This window comes from Tursiops truncatus, chromosome 5, assembly GCF_011762595.2.
Source record: "Tursiops truncatus isolate mTurTru1 chromosome 5, mTurTru1.mat.Y, whole genome shotgun sequence".
NCBI lineage: Eukaryota > Metazoa > Chordata > Mammalia > Artiodactyla > Delphinidae > Tursiops > Tursiops truncatus.
This window is the reverse complement of record NC_047038.1, coordinates 13,060,413-13,086,716: the sequence shown is the minus strand read 5'-3', so window position 1 is coordinate 13,086,716 and position 26,304 is coordinate 13,060,413. Positions and strand designations below refer to the sequence as shown.

Here is a 26,304-nt window from a genome sequence, read left to right as displayed (position 1 = left end):
AGAGAAAACCCACGCACAGAAACGAAGACCCAATACAGCCAAAAATAAATAAATAAATTTATAAAAAAACACACACTGATTTCTAATACAATTTTCACTGTTATTAAGGAACAGAATCTGAGTACTTAAAAAATCTGAGAGTTGTTTTCTTTTTTTCCTTTAAATATTTATTTATTTATTTATTTTGGCTGCGCCAGGTCTTAGTTACGGCACACAGGATCTTCGTCGTGGAAGACTGCAGCATGTAGACTTCTTGGTTGCAGCACGCAGACTTCTTAGTTGCAGCACGCCAACTCTTAGTTGCGGCACGCATGTGGGATCTAGTTCCCCGACCAGGGATTGAACCAGGGTCCCCTGCATTGGGAGTGCAGAGTCTTACCCACTGGACCACCAGGGAAGTTCCGAGAGCTACTTTCTGGATTTGTCAATTTTGGAAATGTTTTACATGTACTTAAAAAGAATATGTATTTTGAAGGTGTTAGGTATTTGTCTGTTAAGTAGGTTTGTTAATTGCATGGTTCAAATATTATTTTTTGAGTTTTTATTTCAATTACTGAGGAGCAATACGTTTATATATCCTGCTATCTAGTGGATTTGTCTGTTTTGCCATTCAATGCTATCACTGAATTTTTATAACCTAGAAAAACAAAAAACTTGAAATTTTCTATTCTGAGGCTTTGTTACTGGGTACTTGCAAATTTTTTTTAAATAAATAAATTTATTTATTTAATTGTTTATTTATTTTTGGCTGCATTGGGTCTTCATTGCTGTGTGCAGGCTTTCTCTAGTTGCGGCAAGCGGGGGCTACTCTTTGTTGTGGTGCACAGGCTTCTCATTGCGGCGGCTTCTCCTGTTGCAGAGCATGGGCTCTAGGCGTGTGGGCTTCAGTAGTTGTGGCACGCAGGCTCAGCAGTTGTAGTGCACAGGCTTAGTTGCTCCGCAGCATGTGGGATCTTCCCAGACCAGGGCTTGAACCCACGTCCCCTGCATTGGCAAGTGGATTCTTAACCACTGTGCAACCAAGCAAGTCTCTGGGTACTTGCAAATTTAAAACTGTTATATCTTTTATCATTATGAAATATCCCTATTTATAATATTCTCTTCTTGCATTAAAGTCTACTATGTCTGATATTACCAGCTTTCTTTTGGTTAGCACTGCATGGTTTATCTATTTTCCATCCTCTTATTTGCAATCATTCAATATTCTTATATTTTAAAAATCTGTCTGATAAGAAATACACACTATAACTGGTTTCTTTTTTAATCTCCTCTGATAAATCACTGTCTTTCAATTGCAGCATTTAGTACATTGAAGTTTAATGTAATTACTAATGTATTTGAGTTTATATCTACTATCTTAGTATTTACTTTCTATTTGCCCTGTCCATTACGATTTTTCTCTCCTTTCATGCTTTCTTTTGGCTTTTTTTTTAATTACTTCATTTTTCTACTCTATTATCTTGGTTGGCAGTTATATTATCTTGGTTGGCAGTTACATGGTTGGCAGTTACATTATCTTGGTTGGCAGCTGGCTTTACTTTTAAAGATTAAAACATGCATCACTGAGTTATCAAACTAAAATAAATTAGTATTATATTTCTTTTGGGTAATGCTAGAACCTGAGAATATTTTAACTCCAAATGCCCTTTCCCTAAATTTATGATATTGCTGTCTTATATTTAATTCTCTACAGATATTTTAGAGACATTATTATTGTTTTAGAATAGCTGATGTTCATTAGACGTTCTCCCATGGGCAGCATTTCCTGTAATTCTAAGCTTTCATCTGGGATTATTTTCTTTTTGTAGAATATCTTTTTAGGATTTTCTTTAATTTTGCTAATGATAATGCTCTCAATTTCTTTTCATCTGACCTTTCTTCTGATGGATATTTCACTGGGTAAAGAATTGTACATTGACAGTTTTTCTTTAAGTACGTTAAAAATATTCCACTGTCTCCTGATTTCCAGTATCTCTGTTGAGAAGTCAGTTAATCTCTTATTGCGGCTAGATAATAAGACAAGCTCTTTCTGCTGTTAAGTTTTTTCTTTTTCTTTGGTTTTCTTTGATTTTATAATAATGTACCTAGGTACAGTACTTTTGTATTTTCCTGCTTACAATGCATGGTGTGTTCTTAATCTGTGGATTGATGTCTCTCTGTCGTCTCTTTCTGGGACTCAAGCTATATGACTTTTAGCTGTTTTCACTATTTCCCATATGTCTCTTAGTTTTTATTTATTTATTTATTTTGTTCTGCATTTTCTATCCCCTTCTCTCTCTGACCTTCATTCTGAATATTTTCTTCTGACTTGGGTTGCATTCCATTAATTCTCTCCTCAGTTATGTCTCATTTCCATTATTACTGCAATTTTCAGTTCTAGAATTTCTATTTGGTTCTTTAAGAGTTTTTAGTTCTCTTATAGAAATTCTCAAAATTGTGTCTTATTTCATTGAACATAGTGCATAGTTATTTTAAAGACCAAACCGTGGATCTGTTTCTATTGTATACTATTTTTTTATGATTTTTTAACCATGCTGTCTTCAATCTTCCCATTACCAGTTCTTTTTACACCAGATATGAGCCAGATATCACAGAGATATTCTGAGGCCTAGAAATGATGTTATCTTCCTCTAAAAGTCTTCCTTTTCTTTTTCCAGGTGGGGAGGGGTATTATCAATCCCTGATCATGTCATTTATAACATCATGTTGTATCAAACATCAGAGTCATGTTTTAGATCTTTTCAGGACTAGTCTATTTTGGGGGAGTCACTCTTACTTCAAAGCCTGGATGTTCCTGAGCCACCTACCCTCAAGTCTGATGGGCTCTAAATTTCAATTTTTATTTCTCCAGCTCCATGAATTTGTTTCGAGCTCTGCTCAGTTTTCAACCACTCTTCACCTCTTCTGACATCAGGAGATATGTTTAAGGGAAAGTAACCCCAAATGCAGGCTCATATCCCTGGATTTCTTTCTTTTCCTGGTCTTTACCCTACAATTCTACACTGACTCCAATTCACTTTAAACAAATTTGATTTTTGTCAAATTTTTGTCAAGATTTTCTAGTTTTTGTCCAGATTCTCTAGTTTTCTCAGAAGGAGTCTCTTACCATCACTCTAAACAAAACTATCTAACTTATTTTCAGTTAATTAAAAATGTTCTGAGTACCAGTTTGGCTGCATCTCACTAGTTTGATATGCTATTTATTTTATGCAGTTTTTAATTTTAGTTTTCCTCTTTATCTCAGTAGTTGAAAATGTAGTTAAAAGAAATTCTTTACACTCACTTCTTGTTATTTCTAATTTATTGTAGGTGTGATTTATGTTTAATTTGTATGTATGTATGTGGTGGGGAGGGTCTGCAGCCCATGTCTATGTAAATGTTTCATGGGTCTTGAAAAACACAGTATATTCCTATTGGTTTATATATGAGTAGTATAAACAGAAAAATATACACACATATACTCAAACTTGTTCTTTACTCTTTATACCTTTTACATTCCTGTCTATTTTTGCCCTTGTTTTCTTTGAAGTATTATCTAGTTGCAATAATATATTTATAAATACTAAGTAAATACATGTTATTTAATTCTCCAAAGATCTTAGCAGTATAATTGAGAAAATAAAGCCATTTAAGTACTGCAAAGGTTTAAGGAATTAGTCTTTTTCAAAGCATTATTTTTTACGTATGGCTACCAAATATTGAAAATTAGATATCAATAATTGTAGTAAGTTCAACAAACATTTGAAGAGATATTATGTACAGGATAGTAAGATAGTTGTGGTCCTAGCTGTATTTATTCAAATATATAATCAAGTCAAAACATAAGACCTGTAAGAAAATAAAGAGGAGAAAGTTCCATCATATTTGATTGGCTTCACAGTAAGAGGAGAAATGAAGAGAAATCACACAAAGCTTTGTAGAAGTAAACAGTGTTACCCTTATTAATAACACTAGTGGCACCACATTTCTCTGCATAGGTGCTTTATCTGCAGTCACCATCAACTAGCTGATCTCTATTTTCTAGTGCAAATGCTAAAAAAAAGAGTCAATCTTATTGGTTTAGTTAACTGTAGAACTGTTTTGCTGAGAGAAATTATATATAGACCACAATTAGGAAGCTGGACAATCAGGAAGTGGCTACACCAACCGCGGGTTCTAGGAGCACACCTCTTTAGCCGAGATCCTGGGGTCAGGAAGTAACTGCCAGAGCTGTTGCCTGCAGGAACACCCTGACTTAGCTCTGACAGAAGCGGCTGCCAGAACTACTGGCTCTAGAGACACTCTACACTTGTTAGAATCTCATCCACAAAAACAGATTCTCATACACAGCTTCTCCTCCTATTTATCTCCTAATTTAGGTCTCTTACATGTGTTTATCATTAGCAGAACCTAATTCCTACCCTGAACTAGTTTTTAGTTTTCAAGCCTTTGCAGTACAAGGTATACAAAAAGGAGGTTGGAACAGATGTTAAGCCAATCTACTATACCTGCCATAAACTATTATTATAACTGTATAATTTAATTAAATGTGAACCAAAGTGAAAAAAATAAAACTACAAGAGAGTTGGGGTTTTTTCTATGAAACCTAGACTGAATATGAAAGGCTCAGTAAAGATGAGTTGTTAAATAGCTGCTGTTGAATTAGAGGTAGGTAAAATAATTACAATAGTCAGAAAATTTATAAAATCACAGAGGATCAAAAGGAGATCAAAAGGATCTCTAAGTTCTCACTCTTCTTCAAAGAAACTGAAACTGGAAATTATAAAGAATGAATTGACAACTAGAAAGATGGTGGAAGAGTAAGACGTGGAGATCACCTTCCTCCCCACAGATACATCAGAAACACATCTACACGTGGAACAACTCCTACAGAATACCTACTGAACACTGGCAGAAGACCTCAGACCTCCCAAAAGGCAAGAAACTCCCCATGTACCTGGATAGGGCAAAAGAAAAAAGAATAAACAGAGACAAAAGAATAGGGACGGGACCTGCACCAGTGGGAGGGAGCTGTGAAGGAGGAAAGGTTTCCACACACTAGAAGGCCCTTCGCGGGCGGAGATTGCACGTGGCAGAGGGGGGAAGCTTTGGAGCTGCGGGGGAGAGCACAGCAACAGGGGTGCGGAGGGCAAAGCGGAGAGATTCCCGCACAGAGGATCGGTGCCGACCAGCACTCACCAGCCCGAGACACTTCTCTGCTCACACGCCTAGGCAGGCGGGGTCTGGGAGCTGAAGCTCCAGCTTCGGTCAGAGTGCCGGGAGAGGACTGGGGTTGGCAGCGTGAACACAGCCTGAAGGGGTTAGTGCACCACAGCTAGCCGGGAGGGAGTCCGGGGAAAAATATGGACCCGCCGAAGAGGCAAGAGATTTTTTCTTCCCTCTTTGTTTCCTGGTGCGCAAGGAGAGGGGATTAAGAGCGCTGCTTAAAGGAGCTCCAGAGACGGGCGCGAGCCGCGGCTAAAGCACGGAACCCAGAGACGGGCATGAGACGCTAAGGCTGTTCCTGCCGCCACCAAGAAGTCTATGTGCAAGCACAGGTCACTATCCACACCTCACTTCCGGGGAGCCTGTGCAGCCCGCTACTGCCAGGGTCCCATGATCCAGGGACAGCTTCCCCGGGAGAACACACGGTGTGCCTCAGGCTGGTGTAATGTCACGGCAGCCTCTGCCACTGCAGGCTCGCCCTGCACTCCGTGCACCTCCCTCTCCCGGGCCTGAGTGAGCCAGAGTCCCTGAATCAGCTGCTCCTTTAACCCCGTTCTGAGCAAAGAACAGACGCCCTCCGGCGACCTACACGCAAAGGCGGGACCAAATCCAAAGCTGAGCCCCGGCAGTTGTGCGAACAAAGAAAAGAAAGGGAAATCTCGCCCAGCAGCCTCAGGAGCAGCAGATTAAATCTCCACAATCAACTTGATGTACCCTGCATCTGTGGAATACCTGAATAGACAAAGAATCATCCCAAATTGAAGAGGTGGCCTTTGAGACCAAGATTTATTATTTTTTCCCCTTTTCCTCTTTTTGTGTGTATGTGTATGCTTCTGTGTGAGATTTTGTCTCTATAGCTTTGCTTTCATTATTTGTCCTGGGTTCTGTCCATCTGTATTTTTTTTTTTTTTTTACTTTTGAAAAAAAATTTTATCTTAATAATTATATTTTATTTTAATAACTTTATTTTATTTTATCTTACTTTATTTTATTTTACCCTCTTTTCCTTCCTTCCTCCCTCCCTCCCTTCCTTCTTTTTCTCCCTTTTATTCGGAGCCGTGTGGATGAAAGGCTCTAGTTATTGCAGCCAAGAGTCAGTGCTGTGCCTCTGAGGTGGGAAAGCAAATTTCAGGACACTGGTCCACAAGAGACCTCCCAGCTGCACATAATATCAAACAGCAAAAATCTCCCAGAGATCTCCATCTCAACACCAACACCCAGCTTCAGTCAACGACCAGCAAGCTACAGTGCTGGACACCCTATGCCAAACAACTAGCAAGACAGGAACACAACCCCACCCATTATCAGACAGGCTGCCTAAAATCATAATAAGGCCACAGACACCCAAAAAACATACCACCAGACGTGGACCTGCCCACCAGAAAGACAAGGTCCAGTCTCATCCACCAGAACACAGGCACTAGCCCCCTCCACAAGGAAGCCTACACAACCCACTGAACCTTCTATAGCCACTGGGGACAGACAGCAAAAACAATGGAAACTACGAACCTGCAGCCTGCAAAAAGGAGACCCCAAACACAGTAAGATAAGCAAAATGAAAAGACAGAAAAACACACAGCAGATGAAGGAGCAAGATGAAAACCCACCAGACCTAACAAATGAAGAGGAAATAGGCAGTCCACCTGGAAAAGAATTCAGAATAATGATAGTAAAGATGATACAAAATCTTGGAAATAGACTAGACAAAATGCAAGAAACATTTAACAAGGACCCAGAAGAACTAAAGATGAAACAAACAATGATGAACAACACAATAAATGAAATGAAAAATACTGTAGAAGGGATCAATAGCTGAATAACTGAGGCAGAAAAACGGATAAGTGACCTGGAAGATAAAATAGTGGAAATAACTACTGCAGAGCAGAATAAAGAAAAAAGAATGAAAAGCACTGAGAACAGTCTCAGAGACCTCTGGGACAACATTAAATGCACCAACATTCGAATTATAGGGGTCCCAGAAGAAGAAAGGAAAAAGAAAGGGATTGAGAAAATATTTGAAGAGATTATAGTTGAAAACTTCCCTAATATGGGAAAGGAAATAGTTAATCAAGTACAGGAAACACAGAGAATCCCATACAAGATAAATCCAAGAAGGAACATGCCAAGACACATATTAATCAAACTGTCAAAAATTAAATACAAAGAAAACATATTAAAAGCAGCAAGGGAAAAACAACAAATAACACAGAAAGGAATCCCCATAAGGTTAACAGCTGATCTTTCAGCAGAAACTCTGCAAGCCAGAAGGGACTGGCAGGACATATTTAAAGTGATGAAGGAGAAAAACCTACAACCAAGATTACTCTACCCAGCAAGGATCTCATTCAGATTTGATGGAGAAATTAAAACCTTTACAGACAAGCAAAAGCTGAGAGAGTTCAACACCACCAAACCAGCTTTACAACAAATGCTAAAGGAACTTCTCTAGGCAAGAAACACAAGAGAAGGAAAAGACCTACAATAACAAACTCAAAACAATTAAGAAAATGGGAATAGGAACATACATATCGATAATTACCTTAAATGTAAATGGACTAAATGCTTCCACCAAAAGACACAGATTGGCTGAATGGATACAAAAACAAGATCCATATATATGCTTTCTACCAGAGACCCACTTCAGACCTAGAGACACATACAGACTGAAAGTGAGGGGATGGAAAAAGATATTCCATGCAAATGGAAATCAAAAGAAAGCTGGAGGAGCAAGACTCATATCAGACAAAACAGATTTTAAAATAAAGACGATTACAAGAGACAAAGAAGGACACTACATAATGATCAAGGGATCGATCCAAGAAGAAGATATAACAATTGTAAATATTTATGCACCCAACATAGGAGCACCTCAATACATAAGGCAAATGCTAACAGCCATAAAAGGGGAAATCGACAGTAACATATTCACAGTAGGGGACTTTAACACCCCACTTTCACCAATGGACAGATCATCCAAAATGAAAATAAAAAAGGAAACAAAAGCGTTAAATGACACATTAAACAAGATGGACTTAATTGATATTTATAGGACATTCCATCCAAAAACAACAGAATACATTTTTCTCAAGTGCTCATGGAACATTCTCCAGATAGATCATATCATGGGTCACAAATCAAGCCTTGGTAAATTAAGAAAACTGAAAGTGTATCAAGTATCTTTTCTGAACACTACGCTATGAGACTAGATATCAATTACAGGAAAATATCTGTATAAAAATACAAACACATGGAGGCTAAACAATACAGTACTTAAAAATGAAGTGATCACTGAAGAAATCAAAGAGGAAATCAAAAAATACCTAGAAACAAATGACAATGGAGACACGATGACCCAAAACCTATGGGATGCAGTAAAACCAGTTCTAAGAGGGAAGTTTATAGCAATACAATCCTACCTTAAGAAACAGGAAACATCTCGAATAAACGACCTAACCTTGCACCTAAATCAATTAGAGAAAGAAGAACAAAAAAACCCCAAAGTTAGCAGAAGGAAAGAAATCATAAAGATCAGATCAGAAATAAATGAAAAAGATATGAAGGAAATGATAGCAAAGATCAATAAAACTAAAAGCTGGTTCTTTTAGAAGATAAACAAAATTGATAAACGATTAGCCAGACACATCAAGAAAAAAAGGGAGAAGACTCAAATCAACAGAATTAGAAACGAAAAAGGAGAAGTTAACAACTGACACTGCAGAAATACAAAAGATCATGAGAGATTACTACAAGCAACTCTATGCCAGTAAAATGGACAACCTGGAAGAAATGGACAAGTTCTTAGAAATGCACAAGCTGCCAAGATTGAATCAGGAGGAAATAGAAAATATGAACAGAGCAATCACAAGCACTGAAATTGAAACTGTGATTAAAAATCATCCAACAAACAAAAGCCCAGGACCAGATGGCTTCACAGGCAAATTCTATCACACATTTAGAGAAGAGGTAACACCTATCCTTTTCCAACTTTTCCAAAATACAGCAGAGGGAGGAACACTCCCAAACTCATTCTAGGAGGCCACCATCACCCTGATACCAAAACCAGAAAAGGATGTCACCAAGAAAGAAAACTACAGGCCAATATCACTGATGAACATAGATGCAAAAATCCTCACAAAATACTAGCAAACAGAATCCAACAGCACATTAAAAGGATCATACACCATGATCAAGTGGGGTTTACTCCAGGAATAAATGCAAGGATTCTTCAATATACGCAAATCAATCAATGTGATACACCATATTAACAACTTGAAGGAGAAAAACCATATGGTCATCTCAATAGATGCAGAGAAAGTTTTCGACAAACTTCAATACCAATTTATGATTAAAAACCCTGCAGAAAGTAGGCATAGAGGGAACTTTCCTCAACATAATAAAGGCCATATATGACAAACCCACAGCCAACATCGTCCTCAATGGTGAAAAACTGAAAGCATTTCAACTAACATTAGGAAGAAGACAAGGTTGCCCACTCTCACCACTATTATTCAACACAGTTTTGGAAGTTTTAGCCACAGCAATCAGAGAAGAAAAGGAAATAAAAGAATCCAAATAAGAAAAGAAGAAGTAAATCTGTCACTGTTTGCAAATAACATGATGTAATACATAGAGAATCCTAAAGATGCTACCAGAAAACTACTAGAGCTAATCAATGATTTTGGTAAAGTAGCAGGATACAAAGTTAATGCACAGAAATCTCTGGCATTCCTATACACTAATGATGAAAAATCTGAAAGTGAAATTAAGAAAACACTCCCATTAACCACTGCAACAAAAAGAATAAAATATCTAGGAATAAACCTACCTAAGTAGACAAAAGACCTGTATGCAGAAAATTATAAGACTGATGAAAGAAATTAAAGATACAAATAGATGGAGAGATATACCATGTTCTTGGATTGGAAGAATCAACACTGTGAAAATGACTCTACTACCCAAAGCACTCTACAGTTTCAATGCAATCCCTATCAAACTACCATGGGCATTTTTCACAGAACTAGAACAAAAAATTTCACAATTTGCATGGAAACACAAAAGACTCCGAATAGCCAAAGCAATCCTGAGAACGAAAAACGGGCCTGGAGGAATCAGGCTCCCTGACTTCAGACTATACTACAAAGCTACAGTAATCAAGACAGTATGGTACTGGCACAAAAACAGAAAGATAGATCAATGGAACAGGATAGAAAGCCCGGAGATAAACCCACACACATATGGTCACCTCATCTTGATAAAGGAGGTAGGTATGTACAGTGAAGAAAGGACAGCATCTTCAATAAGTAGTGCTGGGTAAACTGGACAGGTACATTAAAAGTATGAAATTAGAACACTCCCTAACACCATACACAAAAATAAGCTCAAAATGGATTAAAGACCTAAATGTAAGGCCAGACACTATCAAACTCTTAGAGGAAAACACAGACAGAACACTCTATGACATAAATCACAGCAAGATCCTTTTTGACCCACCTCCTAGAGAAATTGAAATAAAAAGAAAAATAAAGAAATGGGACCTAATGAAACTTCAAAGCTTTTGCACAGCAAAGGAAACCAGAAACAAGACCAAAAGATAACCCTCAGAATGGGAGAAAATATTTGCAAATGAAGCAACTGACAAAGGATTCATCTCCAAAATTTACAAGCAGCTCATGCAGCTCAATAATAAAAAAACAAACAACCCAATACAAAAATGGGCAGAAGACCTAAAGAGACATTTCTCCAAAGAAGACATACAGATTGCCAACAAACACATGAAAGAATGCTCAACATAATTAATCATTAGAGAAATGCAAATCAAAACTACAATGAGATATCATCTCACACCAGTCAGAATGGCCATCATCAAAATATCTAGAAACAGGGCTTCCCTGGTGGCGCAGTGGTTGAGAGTCCGCCTGCCGATGCAGGGGACACGGGTTCGTGCCCCGGTCCGGGAAGATCCCACATGCTGTGGAGCGGCTGGGCCCGTGAGCCACGGTTGCTGAGCCTGCGTGTCCGGAGTCTGTGCTCCGCAACGGGAGAGGTCACAACAGTGAGAGGCCTGCATACCACAAAAAAAAAGAAAAAAAAAATCTAGAAACAATAAATGCTGGAGAGGGTGTGGAGAAAAGGGAACACTCTTGCACTGCTGGTGGGAATGTGAATTGGTACAGCCACTATGGAGAACAGTATGGAGGTTCGTTAAAAAACTACAAATAGAACTACCATATGACCCAGCAATCCCACTACTGGGCATATACCCTGAGAAAACCATAATTCAAAAAGAGTCATGTACCAAAATGTTCACTGCAGCTCTATTTACAATAGCCAGGAGATGGAAACAACCTAAGTGTCCATCATTGGCCGAATGGATAAAGAAGATGTGGCACATATATACAATGGAATATTACTGAGCCATAAAAAGAAACGAAATTTAGCTATTTGTAATGAGGTGGATAGACCTAGAGTCTGTCATACAGAGTGAAGTAAGTCAGAAAGAGAAAGACAAATATCGTTTGCTAACACATATATATGGAATTTAAGAAAAAAAAAATGTCATGAAGAGCCTAGGGGTAAGATGGGAATAAAGACACAGACCTACTAGAGAATGGACTTGAGGATATGGCGAGGGGGAAGGGTAAGCTGTGACGAAGTGAGAGAGTGACATGGACATATATACACTACCAAGCGTAAAACAGATAGCTAGTGGGAAGCAGCCGCATAGCACAGGGAGATCAGCTCGGTGCTTTGTGACCACCTAGAGGGGTGGGATAGGGAGGGTGGGAGGGAGGGAGACGCAAGAGGGAAGAGATATTGGAACATATGTATATGTATAACTGATTCACTCTGTTATAAAGCAGAAACTAACATACCATTGTGAAGCAATTATACTCCAATAAAGATGTAAAAAAAAAAAATCTAGAAACAATAAATGCTGGAGAGGGTGTGGAGATAAGGGAACACTCTTGCACTGCTGGTGGGAATATGAATTGGTACAGCCACTATGGAGAACAGTATGGAGGTTCCTTAAAAAACTACAAATAGAAATACCACATGACCCAGCAATCCCACTACTGGGCATATACCCTGAGAAAACCGTAATTCAAAAAGAGTCATGTACCAAAATGTTAATTGCAGCTCTATTTACAATATCCAGGACATGGAAGCAACCTAAGTGTCCATCATCGGATGAATGGATAAAGAAGATGTGGCACATATATACAATGGAATATTACTGAGCCAAAAAAGACACGAAATGGAGTTATTTGTAGTGAGGTGGATGGACCTAGAGTCTGTCATACAGAGTGAAATAAGTCAGAATGAGACAAACAAATACCGTATGCTAACATATATATTGAATCTAAGAAAAAAAAATGTCATGAAGAACCTAGGGGTAAGACAGGAATAAAGACACAGACCTACTAGAGAATGGACTTGAGGATATGGGGCGGGGGAAGGGTAAGCTGTGAGAAAGTGAGAGAGTGGCATGGACATATATACACTACCAAATGTAAAATAGATAGCTAGTGGGAAGCAGCCGCATAGCACAGGGAGATCAGCTCGGTGCTTTGTGACCACCTAGAGGGTGGGATAGGGAGGGTGGGAGGGAGGGAGACGCAAGAGGGAAGAGATATGGGAACATATGTATATGTATAACTGTGTCACTTTGTTATAAGGTAGAAACTGACGCACCACTGTAAAGCGATTATACTCCAATAAATATGTAAAAAAAAAATAAAGAATGAATTATCTTTATGGTTTATGTATAAAAGACAACAAAGAACTACAATTAGTAGGCTTACTCAAGTAAAGGTCTTAGGCATTATATAAAAAAAGATTAAATAAGTGCACATTTACATTGAGTCAACGTCAAAAATTTTTAAAGTATTCTATGTATGTCTTATGATTCTCCACTTTATTGCCTCTTTCAATCTGCAGACCATCTATTAATCTAGAAAGAAAGAGGGTTTGTACTATATTTTATGCTAGGTACAATGTACTAAATCAAAAAAGTAACAGTGTTTCTGACCTCTTCCTGTTGACTATTTCATTGGATAAGATATTCCTGATAAAAAGTCTTTATGAAAATAAATATTATCCTAAAATATAATATGATGCTTTACATTAAATTACTACATATCTATGCCTTTTAAGTTGTTACTTATGGCTTTTATTATTTTTCTATCTTACCACTTGCAGTATTACTTCAAAATTAACTAGCACTTACTATAATCATAAAAATATATAAAAAATAAAACTGAAATCTAGTCCAAATCTCTCATTTTATAGATTAAGGAACTGAGATCTAAACATACGGACACTAAGGGGGGAAAGCGGGGTGAGGGGGGATGAATTGGGAGACTGGGATTGACATATATACACTAATATGTATAAAATAGATAACTAATAAAAAAAGACCTATTTAAGTAATAGAAGACATGAAACAGATTTGAATTATTGTTTTATTGATTTGATGTACATATACATAAGCAAGTGTCTGCAATCCAAAGTAAAAGTAATAAATGCCCTAACCAAGGTACAAAAATATTATAATGAGTCACTTTATTATAAAGCAGAAACTAACACACCATTGTAAAGCAATTATACTCCAATAAAGATGTTAAAAATAATACTATAATGGAATGTGCAAAGATTTTTCAGAAAAGATCATATTTAAATTGGTTCCTAAGAATGTGTATAAGTTTAATGTATAGAGATGTGGGTGGTGTTCTCAGGCTGTTGGAAAATGTGAGCAGACAGAATGCTAAGAAAGTATGAGTGTCTGAAGAAATAAAGAATAATTTGCATGGAGGAAAAAAAAAAAAGAAACTAAGCTCCACCTCCTACATTGTTGGTGGGAATGTACGTTGGTACAGCCACTATGGAAAACAGTATGGAGGTTCCTCAGAAAACTAAAAATAGAATGAACCATATGATCCAGCAATCCTACTCCTGAGAATATATCCAGACAAAACTATAATTCAAAAGGATACATGCACCCCTATGTTGATAGCAGCACTATTCACAATAGCCAAAACACGGAAACAACCTAAATGTCCATCAACAGATGAATGAATAAAGAAGATGTACTACATATATACAATGGAATACTACTTAGACATAAAAAAGAATGAAATAATGCCATTTGCAGCAACATGGATGCAAACAGAGATTATGATACTAAGTGAAGTAAGTCAGAAAGAGAAAGACAAATACCATATGACATCACTTATATGTGGAATTTAAAATATGGCACAAATGAACCTATCTACAAAACAGAAACAGACTCATAGATGTAGAGAACAGACTTGTGGTTGCCAAGGGGGAGGGGGGAAAGAGAGGGATAGACTGGGAGTTTGGGGTTGGCAGATGCAAACTATTACACTTAGAATGGATAAACAACAAGATTCTAATGTATAGCACAGGGAACTATATTCAATATCCCATATTCAAAACGATAATGGAAAATAAGAACTATATTCAAAACCATAATGGAAAATAACATACGAAAAAGGAATGTATATATGTGTATAACTGAGTCACTTTGCTGTACGGCAGAGATCGGCACAACACTGTAAATCAACTATACTTCAGTAAAAAAAAAAAAAAAAAAGAAAGAAACTGAGTTCCAGATAGATTAAAGTATTAATACCAGGAAAATCACCCAGCCAGTAACTGCAGTCCTGAAATTATAACTAATTAGCATTAATAGGCAATAGAATTTTGGCCATGATGACTTTATAAAAGTTTTGATCTCTGAGGTGACAAAGACAAATCAAATACACTTCTAACCAGTCTTTCTTTGAATTGAATTTGTCATTGATAGTAAGATGCACCATTCTTTTACATACTATTAAAAATAAAAATTGCTGCTTATTAATCTTGACATGTCATTCACTATTGCTACATCCCAATTTTGTAGATCTTAAAATAGGGGAACGGGGAATAGTGTTAGGGAATCTTACAGTCGAGTAAGAGAGAAGATAGAGTAAGACAAATACATATAATTAGAAAACATTCTAGACAACTGCCTGGTACAACCTCTCTACATGCCTTCCCTCACCTGACATTTTTCATCCTTAAGTCCAAGCTTCCTCAGTGAAGGTATCCACATCCCTGCCATGGTGTAGTGTTTCTTTTGGGGATTAATACAGAACAGTCTGATAACTAGAATTGTTGCTTCCCTTCTTCTGCTCCTACAGTGAATCATATATATTCTTTCCAGAAAAATTCGGAATTTTCAAGTTCTAAAGTGTAACTGAATTCAATCCTTCAACAGTGCACCCTCCTCCTCTGCTAAAAGCCCTTGAAGAGCCCCCTACGCCATCTGAAAGACAAGTTTAAATTTCTTAGCAGAGCATATAAGATCTTATATGATCTGCTCCCTGCCCACCATCCCAGTCTTATGCCTAATTCCCCTATACAAATACGCTGAGATATAACCACAGTAAATGATCTGTATTTTAATAAACATATGATTTTTCATTTGATGAACTCCTACTCATTCTTAAAGACTCTGCTCAAATTTCATCCCCTCACTTAAGCCTTCTCTGATGTCTCCAGCCAGAGTGATATCTTCAACAATTACAATCTAATGTATATATTGGACATGTTATAGTTAACACCATCTGCCATGTGCAGACTTAAGTAATCCTTGACCATAACCCATGCTCTGGGGAATAGCGCAGGTTATTTTTTACAGAGGGAAGTCAATGATTAGATTAAAGTTTTGCATATTTCTCAAGGGCAGCCCAATCATACGCTGACTGGCATGAAGCGTACTGAAAATAGTAGTGTTGGCCATTAGTAACTAACAAGAATGGGTGCCTTCAGGATTTGACCTAAAGAACAGAGAGAATCAGCTTTTTGGTTGGAAGAATAGGAGCAGCTGCTACATGGAAAGGGGTGCCATTACTGAGGGGGACAATTAAGGCTGTATGAGACAACTGATAAGAGGAGCATATCCTCAGAGATTGTCCTAATTGTTTCCCAGTTCTAGCTGTATTCCATGTTCCTCCTTATCATACATTCCCATTTACTCAGAATGACCTGCTTCTATTTCTTGAAGAAAAAACAGCCAAATATGAATATATGTATGTGTTTATGTTCCTAATATTTGCAATCATCCACTCAAAAAATATTTTTTGAGCATTTAATATGTATCAAGCACTGTTCAAAGGTGTTAGGTATACAGTGGTAAACAGAATAGACAAGGGCCCTGCTCCATGAAGGATACATTCTAGTAGATAAGACAGATAATAACCAAGCAAATAAATAATTTCAGGTAGTAATAGGTACCACAAATAAAATTGGATAATATAAAACAGAAAGTTGGGGAGGGAGGAAGAGTGCTAGATAATGTGGTCAGGGAATGCCTGCCTGATTGAAGAGGAGACAGTCCTGTGTAGGTCTGGAGAATAACATTCCAGGCAGAAGAAATATGCAAAAGGTCTTCTGGTGGAAACTGGTTTGCCAGTTTTAAGAAAGACGAAGTAAGACGGCCAGTGGTGACTGGAGACTAGTCATCAAAGGAGGGTGTGGTAAGAGGCATATATATACATAAATATACAAACACAGACTTATTATAAACAGAGACATACACAGAAATCAGGGTACCTCTGAATTTATATAAGGTTATTAAAAAGAGAAATATTAAACTTTATAATGAAAGCTTAGGATTTGGGTGAACTTTTGGGGATGGTTTCCTCACAGTATAATGGTGTAAACTAGCATCAGAACAGCAGGGTTTACTGTTCCAGAGATATCTCTGTTCCAGAGATATCTTTTCACTCTCTCATTGGAAAATAGATCAAATATATTCATCTTTTGCTATTATATAAATAAAGTTTTGGGGTAGAGAATACCATTTTTGGACAAGTACTGAAAAATAATGGCTTTATTACTATTTTTATAAATATACACATGAACGCCTTCCTCCCAAATTTCAAATAGACTATACTGTGTTCATAGGCTATTATCAACATACACTAATGATACAATAATTAGGGATGGTGAAAGCAAACCTAAAATTACAACTCTGATGTATATTATTATTTATTATTCAATTATCATTGGTCAGTAAGAACAAATCAATGAAAATAGTGCTAAAAAATTCTATTTTATAATGCTATTGAAATCTTCTAAATCATAAATATTTAGTTTTAATCTTAAAAAGATAAATATATTAGACTATCATAAAACAAAAACTTACAAACTTAGTAAAATAAATAATATGCTAAATATAATTGTTTTAATTTATTAAATACTAACTTTATACTCCTGTTGAAGTTTTCTGTTTCTGTGCTCTAAAGCTACATATATGCCTAAATAAAAAAGTAAACAGTTATAAATTTCAAAAAAGCTTTTTGGTGACAGTTGAACCAAAGACTAGTTAACAGACTGAGCAGCAAAAGATAGCTACATGTATCAGAGAAGAGTAAACTTTTTCTGTAAAGGACCAGATACCAAATATTCTAGGTTTTGTGGGCCATTCAGTCTCTGTCTCAACTATTCAACTCCATCATTGTAGAGCAAAAGCTGCCATAGACAGTATACAAATGAACAAGTCTGGCTGTGATCTAATAAACTTTTATTTACTAAAAGAAGTGGCAGGCCAGATTTGGCCCTCAAGCTGTAGTTTGTGAATCCCTGACAGATGTCGTTAAGTCTCTGTACTAGTTACTATACTTTGACTACAAGCAACAGTGATTTTTGTCTGTTTTATTTACTAATGTATTCCAGAAACTTGAACAGTGCTTGGTACTTAGTAAGTACTCAGTAAATATTTGTGAATGACTGAATGAATGTTTTATTACCTCACCAAATATTAAATCTGAAGGCAAGTGGCTCTAGATTTGTTTCAGCAGTTCAATAATGTAATTTAAGGACCAAAGGCTTCCCCATCTTTCCCTTCTTCTAATCTCATTGTGTTTCTGATACATGCTCTCATGGTTACAAAATGGGTATAGCAGCTTCAACATATATCACTTTCTAAAATGACAAGGAACAGGAAGGAGGTTGTTTTCTTCTTGCCAGTCTCTCTTTTTATCAGGGAGAAAAAGCTTTCCCAGAGGCTCTACGACAGACTCTCCCTTATACTTCACTGGGTACAAGTGAGTCACATGTTCATACTTAGACCAATTCTTGGCAAAAAGAAATGTGCACTGGTTTATAATCAAAGTTTTATCACCTGAGATTGTGGAAGAAGCTCATCTCCGCTGAGCACAATGCAACTGGAACAAAATCAGGGTTATATGAATTATGAAAGAAGGGAAAATAGCTCTTATGGAGGCAACAAATAATGTCTTTCATACCCTCAATAATAAAATAAAAATAATAACAATAAAAGGTAGTATTTTCTTAGTGCCAGGAAGTGCTGTATATATATTCACTCATTTAATTATCATATCCAATTTTCATCCTCTGGCAAGTTATGAGGAGGAAATATGATATTAAAGAAAAAATGAGACAAAAACAAAATAAAAAACATGAACTGAGTTTAAAGGAATAAACTAAAAATGGGAAGGATGATAAAATGAATATCTTTTCACCTCTTCCTAAGTCTCATTTTATAAAATGACTTCATTATTTTCTATTTGTAATCAATTCCCAGAAAATACTCGCCTATACACAAATGTATTAAAAAGTTTCCAAAACCCAATAATGTGGAATTGCATACTATTGTATAATCCATGCCACTGCTAGCTTCCATTATTCAGACTTGACCATATTTAAGACATTTTCCTTAAAAATGATAAGCTCTTTTTGATTTTGCAGTCTTTAACAGCAATACTTAAAAGCAGGTTGTTGCCCTAAGGGCATAGAGTTCACTTTAAAACCTGATGACATTTCGAGTTACTAAAAGTGCCTTTTAATAAGCTCAGAATCCATTTTTCCCATTTCCCTATTATACTAAGAATAAATACATTCATGAGCCATGACTGCAGTACTATTAAACAGGTAAAGGCAGATTTTTAAAAGACTGGTTTCAAAAGACCTGGACATAAAAGGAAGAGTATGGAGTCAAATATAGGAAACAACTAAATCGTTAGCTCAATCACATAACACCGTATTATCTCCAATACATTAAAATACAAACTTAGCTTACATACACTGGTGATTCAAAAATCTTAGCAATAGTCTTTAATAGGAAGATTTTTGAGAAAGAATAGTAAATCATATAAAGTTAAAGTTAGAAAAACTTTCCCATGGGAAAAAAACACAAATAAATGAGAAAAACTGAAAATCCAATTAAGAGATTTACATAGAAGAATGCAAACAAAGGAATGCCAAACTTAAAAAGAGCTTATGCTTTAAATGAATTTAAAACCAAAAAAAAATGTATTTCTTCATTTTTTGGTTTTGTTTTGTAAGGCGACAACAAAAGATATATCAGGTCTCAGTCCAGTTGCATGACCTTTAAAAGTTAAACTTGGGATAGAATAAAACTCTGAACATTTTTAGAAGAAAATGTAAGAGAAGATCTTTAGGACCACAGGCTGAGAGAGGATTTGTTATACACAAAGACCAACAACCATAAGAAAGAAGACTGATATATTCAACTACCTCAAAATTAAAAAAAAAAAAGGAAAAGAAATTTCTGTTGATCAAACATATCACAACCTGGGAACAGATACCTGAAATATATCTATTGTCTAGCACATTGAATGCGCCATTGGCACTCATTATTCATTCCCATCCCTTTCCATATCCCAGCAGCTTTCATAATGGCTGAAAGTCTAAAACTATGTTTCCCGGATGTCCTTGCAGCTGGTGTGGTGGATGGAATTAAAGGTTCACCAGTGACGGGCACTTGAAGGGGATATAGAAGGCAGAAGTGAGCTGAGAACATTCTTCTATAGGTACAACAGATGACAAGCAAAACTGATAGACGTGAGTGTCTCCTGAAGTGAGTACCTCACGCCCCACTTTCCAGTGTCAAGTTTTCAGCTCCATGGAAGTGATGCTGTAGTGGTAGCTACAGAGATGGTGGCAGCAGCATAAATTCCTGGCCTCAGAATCTCAGCCTCTAAGGTATGACTCTAAAACCAATTATCTTACCTACATAGTACTTAACTGTAAGTGACTAAATCCCTTCTTGTTTGAAGTGTCTATGATGGTTACTGTCTACACTGATCAGCACACTAACAAATATTCAGAATACAGATTATATAAAGTACTTTGACAATTTAAGGAAAAGATAAAGAGAAAATGGGAAAAAGAAATGAACAAGCGTTTCATGAGAAAACCACATGGGTAAATAAATACATGAAAAATGGTTAACCATATTGATATTCAGGAAAATGTAAATTAAAACCACAATGAAATACCATTTAAGACTCAAAATAACAAAAATTAAGAAACCTGGTAAGAGCAAGTGCTGATAAAATATACAAATCAATAAGAACTCATAAATATCACTGGTAGGAATGTAAATTGGTATAGCCACTTTGGAAATTAGATTGGCAATATATTGCAAAATTGAATATTCACATAGCCTATGACCCAACCCTGAAACTCTTCTGCTTATGCATGATATTGAGTGGAAAAAAAGTCTCAGAAGACTAAATAATACTATTTTTGGAAGTTTTTAAAAATGCAAAACTAAATAATGTATCATTAGGAATACACATACCTACAAAAATTTTAAAAAGCAAGGGAACGATAAACAAAAATTCAAGACAGTATTAACTGCTGGCAGAGGGAAGGAGGGGCATGGGATAGGGAAGGAAAACATGAATAAGTGCACCAGTATTGAGAACATTTTAGCTCTTAACTGGATGGTGGGTTGCCAGGTTTCCGTTTTATCAGTATGTTTCCTAATATAATATATATTCTATACTATACTATTCATGATTGCTAATATTTATAAGGTGCTTATTATGTACCCTATTTTAAGCAATTACTTTATCCCTTACAGTCAGCTCTAAGAAATAGGTTCTGTTATTGTCTCCCACTTACAGATGAGGAAACCCTAAAGCACACAGAGGTTAACTTGTCCAAGGTCATATAGCTAATAAGCAATGGAGCCAGGAGTCAAAAAGGAAATCAGGCCCCAGCGTCCACACTCATAACCAGTATACTCCATGAATAAAATACTAAATAACAATAATAAAAGTTACCTAAGACAACAATAAGATAATCAGTAGTTAATTGATCTACCTTTCATTTTCCTTGATGACATTTTCAAGTTGTAGTTTCATCTCACCCATCTGTTTCTGAAAGAATAAAATATGGTTGCAGAAAAACATTTTCCAGACAATTAGATTTATATTAAGTAGTTCATTCATATGCAAGCAATCAGATTCTATGACACTAGTCTACAGATAAGAAGTAATTATTCTTCACTTCTAACAAGCAATATTAAATATAGATATTTTAATGATACACAGAACATAATAGAACATTTTGAATAGAATATAAGTAAAAATATTTTATATAACATATTAATAAATATTTTAAAATGTAATTCCTATATTTAGAGATGTTTATAGGAAAAGAGATGTAAGATATTCCTTAATATGTCACTGTAAGAAATATCCGATGATCCCTAGACCTTGAATATATATCGTAATTCATCTTAGTTTAGGTGAAGCCCATGTAAGTGCTTGAATTTCAAGAAGTAAAATGTTAATGGGGAAAAAAGCAAATAAAGATCTTCTTTAGCAATAATTCATTCAGTCTCTGATTGACCACCTTGTTTAGTTGTATAAACTCTCTGTCCTATACAAGGCTGCTACAGTAAACCAATGTGGTCACTAACACATACATTAGTAGGAAAGACGGTAAAAAAAAAAAAAATCACTAACTAAAATACCAATACGAATAAAATATATACTGTAAAGGGAATGAAATGAAGGTATTTTTAATTTTCTCTGAGGGGTTAAAGGGATTGCAAGATTTCAACAGGAAAGAAAGGGCATTTCAAGTAGGGTGAAATATGAGTAAAAGCAAAGAAGCAAAAAATATTAGACGACACAGGCATAGTCATCAGTTCTCAGTAAGAGTAAACGAGCAAGTGGAGATCAGGAAGGAGGCCATGTAAAATCATACTTAAAACAAAACTGCAATCAATTCATGATCTGTCCATTACTCTTGATTGGGTACCCCAGGCTAAAGGAGAAGAGCCAATCCTGGAGTGAACCTGGCAAGGGAAGGGTGGAACAGGCAATCCTCCAAGCCTTTCTCTCTCCCTTTCAACTAGAGAAGCTCAAGGAAGCTTCCCCTAGGAAAACAGTAACAGCCAATTATAACTACAAAGCCGGCTTGAAAGGTGAACCTTTCCCAGGTCCCTGCTGTGCCTGAATCACAATTAAATCAAAATGAATGAATTTACTACCAGATAACTGAGAACTGACCACACATGGAGCCATGCAATGAGAGGTAAAACAGGAAAGGCAGGTGGCAGGTCTTGCTTGAATGCCATGCAGACTAAGAGGTTTGGATTTTATTGTAGCAATTATCCCCATTTTGTAATTATTTTTAAAAAATCGATCTTTAAAAATTGCAAAAATGTCAGCGTATCTTGAAAAATATTATTCAAATAATTAGGTAGGATATATGCATTAACTAGGATTCAGGGTGGATCATGACAGTAACACTAAAGATTCTTTACTGTAAAATATTTCAAAACATTTAATCGTTGAAAGAAAACAAAAATTCAGCAGTACCTTTCTTATCATCAAATTTTCCCCTATTATTTACATTTCTGGAAGAAACTTTCATATAGAAAATTATTGTGAATATTTTCCTGCTTTCAAGATATACTATTTTTTGACTGGTCAATAAGATAAATCATAAGAGCTTTGCTACTCAATAATATCTATGTGAGCAAGTGTTTTTTTTTTTGTTTTTGTTTTTTTTTTGCAGTACACGGGCCTCTCACTGTTGTGGCCTCTCCCATTGCAATGCACAGGCTCCAGACGCGCAGGCTCAGCGGCCATGGCTCATGGGCCCAGCCGCTCCGCGGCATGTGGGATCTTCCCGGACCGGGGCACGAACCCGTGTCCCCTGCATCGGCAGGCGGACTCCCAACCACTGCGCCACCAGGGAAGCCCTGAGCAAGTGTTTTAAGAAGTAGCTGTCAACATCTTTTTTGTCTCTAAAAGTAGCAACTATTCTTGCCCCTTAGGCTTTCTGCTACAGCTTCCTCTCTCTTGAAGTTAATCCAGTAATCACTCTTAGATGGAGAATGCCAAATGGAAAAATGAAGTTAAACACCTTAGTAAACTAGCTGATTAAAGACATATATGAATCAGGTAAATTATAAAAAATTAAAATTTAAAACAGTTTAATTTCAAGATAACTAGATATTCCATTTTATAACAATCAAACCACATGTCATTATAGCAATTTTGAGAGAGTGAATTCAGCAGAAACTTTAGGCTCACTAGTCCTAAAAATAAAAGCAAAATACCATTTGTGCAAAAGAGAGCTTTCTGTTGTTCTTTATCAATTAAAAAATTTAAACAAACAACTCATACAGCTCAACAGCAAAAAAACAACCACCCAATCAGAAAATGGGGGGAAGATCTAAATAGACATTTCTCCAAAGACGACATACAGATGGCCAACAGGCACATGAAATGATGCTCAACATCATTAATTATTAGAGAAATGCAAATCAAAACCACAGTGAAGTATATCACCTCAGACTGGTCAGAATGGCCATCATCAAAAAGTCTACAAACAATACATACTGGAGAGGGTGTGGAGAAAAGGGAACCTTCCTACACTGTTGGTGGGAATGTAAACTGGAAAACAGTATTGAGGTTCCTTAAAAAACTAAAAGCAGAGTTACCATACGATCCAGCAATCCCACTCCTGGATATATATCCGGAAAAGACAAAAACTCTAATTCAAAAAGATACATGCACCCCAATGTTCAGAGCTGCACTATTTACAATAGCCAACAGTTGGAAGCAACCTAAGTGTCTATCAACACATGAATGGGTAAAAAAGATGTGGTGTACATATATACAGTGGAATATTATTCAGCCATAAAGAATGAAATAATGCATTTGCAGCAACATGGATGGTCCTAGAGATTATCATACTAAGTAAGTCAGACAGAGAAAGACAAATATCATATGATATCATTTATATGTAGAATCTAAAAAAAAAAAATTATACTTAAAACAGAAACAGACTTACAGAAGTAGAAAACAAACTTATGGTTACCAAAGGGGAAAAGAGGGGGCAGGGATAAATTAAGAGTTTGGGATTAACAGATACACACTACTATATATAAAACAGATAAACAACAAGGACCTACTGTATAGCACAGGGAACTAGATTCAATATCTTGTACTAACCTATAATGGAAAAGAATCTGATAAAGAATACATATATATACACACACACACATAAATGTGTAAATGTGTATAGCTGAATCACTTTGCTGTACACCAGAAAATAACACGTAAATTGATTACAGGTAAACATTTTCTTCCTTATCAATGTTTTTGTAAAGAAAGGGAGTCTATTTTTTCTTTTTTTAATAAGAAAATATTACCAAATGGTTGATAGCTATGATTCCATACCTGATAATATTTCAGCTGCCCATTTAGCTCTTCCAGATGCTTATCATACTCAGTAATAAGAGGAACTAAAAAGCTAAAGAAAATTTCAAAGTTAAAAAGATACATATTCTTTTTAATCTAGTTTAATAAATATGTAACATGAAATAAATTAAACATCAAAATTTTTATGTTAATTTTCTCCATAGCAATCAATACTTTGCCTTTTTCCTAAACCAGAGGTTCTCAACCTTAGCTCAATTAATATTTTAGGCTGAATAATTTTTTGTTGTTGGGGGCTGACCTGTGCACTGTAGGATGTTTAGTAGCATTCCTGGCCTCTACCCATTAGATGCCACTAGCACCCTTACCCTCCACAATTGTGACAAGCAAAAATGTTTCCAGACATTGTCAAATATCTGGGGAGGGAAGGGAAGCAAAAATCACTCAGTTGAGAACCACTATTATAGACAATAATACTGGCTTTTTTCCCCTTGTCAATTCAATGACAGATCATTTAAACCTAATTATAGCAGAATATAAAATAAACATTCCTAATACTAAAAAATTAACAATAATTAAACATAATTAAGAAAATAATATTTTTCTGGTAATTCAACCTTACCTTTGGTCAACTACTGAGTTTTCTACTGTGTCACCTGCAACTCCTTTGAAGACAGATTTCTGTAACAGAAAATACTGCATATTAAAATTTTGTTTTCTCACATCTTTCTAGTCAAAACTGATAGTAGTTTAAAATTAAATACAAGTAAACATTTTATAACCTTAAATCTGTCACTGCAATTACAAAAGAGGGAAAGAGAAAAAAAAAGTTATATTAACTGATGCCGAAAATGTATTCAGTAAATTTTAACGCCCATACATAATAAAACTCTTGGCAAAATAGAAATAGGAAGAAATTTCTCGATTGATAAAGAACATCTACCAAAAACCTACATCAATTACTATTCTTCATAGCGGAACATCAGAAGCACTGCACGAAATTCAGTAATAATACAAGGCTGCTCACTATCACTGCTAAAACGCAGCATTGTACTAAAGGTTCCAATCAGTGGAATCTGCTGCAGGGACAGGGGGTTGGAGATCTAAAGGTTGAAAAGGAACATACAATACTATTCTGATCTACAGACAATTTGACCATTTACCTAGAAAACTCTCTCTATAATCTACCAATTATTAGGACTAAGAACAGAGTACACCAAGTCACCAGATAGAAGATCAAACATAAAAAAAACAGCTGCTTTCCCAAATACCAGCAATAATCAGAAAATGTGATAGGAAAAAATATGGTATTCACTACTATAAGAAAAGGTAGTACTTGAGAATAAAACAAAAAAAATGTTGCAATAACTTTAATAAAATATTAACTTTACTTAAGGACATAAAGGATCTAAATAAACAGGGTTCTATACCATACTCATATGTGGAACAGTCAGTATTATAAATGTATATATTTCTTAAAATTCACTGCAGGTACAATGCAATTCCAAAAAAGAAATCCAATAGAATAATTTATGAAACTTGATCTTAAACAGATGGTAAAGTTCCTATGTTTGAGTAA

The 26,304-nt window shown here is 36.0% G+C and overlaps 1 protein-coding gene and 1 long non-coding RNA gene across 7 annotated transcripts in view; one reads left to right on the top strand and one right to left on the bottom strand.

Annotated features, from left to right (window-relative positions):
- The window catches only part of LOC141278742 (uncharacterized), a 100,783-nt gene extending 77,082 nt beyond the window's left edge, over positions 1–23,701 (top strand). The window contains exons 2-3 of the long non-coding RNA XR_012331865.1: positions 19,975–20,238; positions 23,074–23,701. This is a non-coding gene — a long non-coding RNA (uncharacterized lncRNA). The remainder of the gene's footprint in view (positions 1–19,974; positions 20,239–23,073) is intronic.
- SCLT1 (sodium channel and clathrin linker 1) overlaps positions 1–26,304 on the bottom strand; it is a 282,762-nt gene that overhangs the window by 193,779 nt on the left and 62,679 nt on the right. For 5 of the 6 annotated variants that reach the window (XM_073804837.1, XM_073804838.1, XM_019927932.3 and 2 more), the window contains exons 3-5: positions 25,348–25,406; positions 24,747–24,819; positions 21,367–21,422 (exon numbers count right to left, since the gene is read on the bottom strand). In XM_073804837.1, the coding sequence (XP_073660938.1) occupies positions 21,367–21,422; positions 24,747–24,819; positions 25,348–25,406 (188 nt within the window). Of the gene's footprint in view, positions 1–21,366; positions 21,423–24,746; positions 24,820–25,347; positions 25,407–26,304 lie in introns of those variants that run through there. The other variant, XM_019927933.3, reaches the window with a different exon arrangement.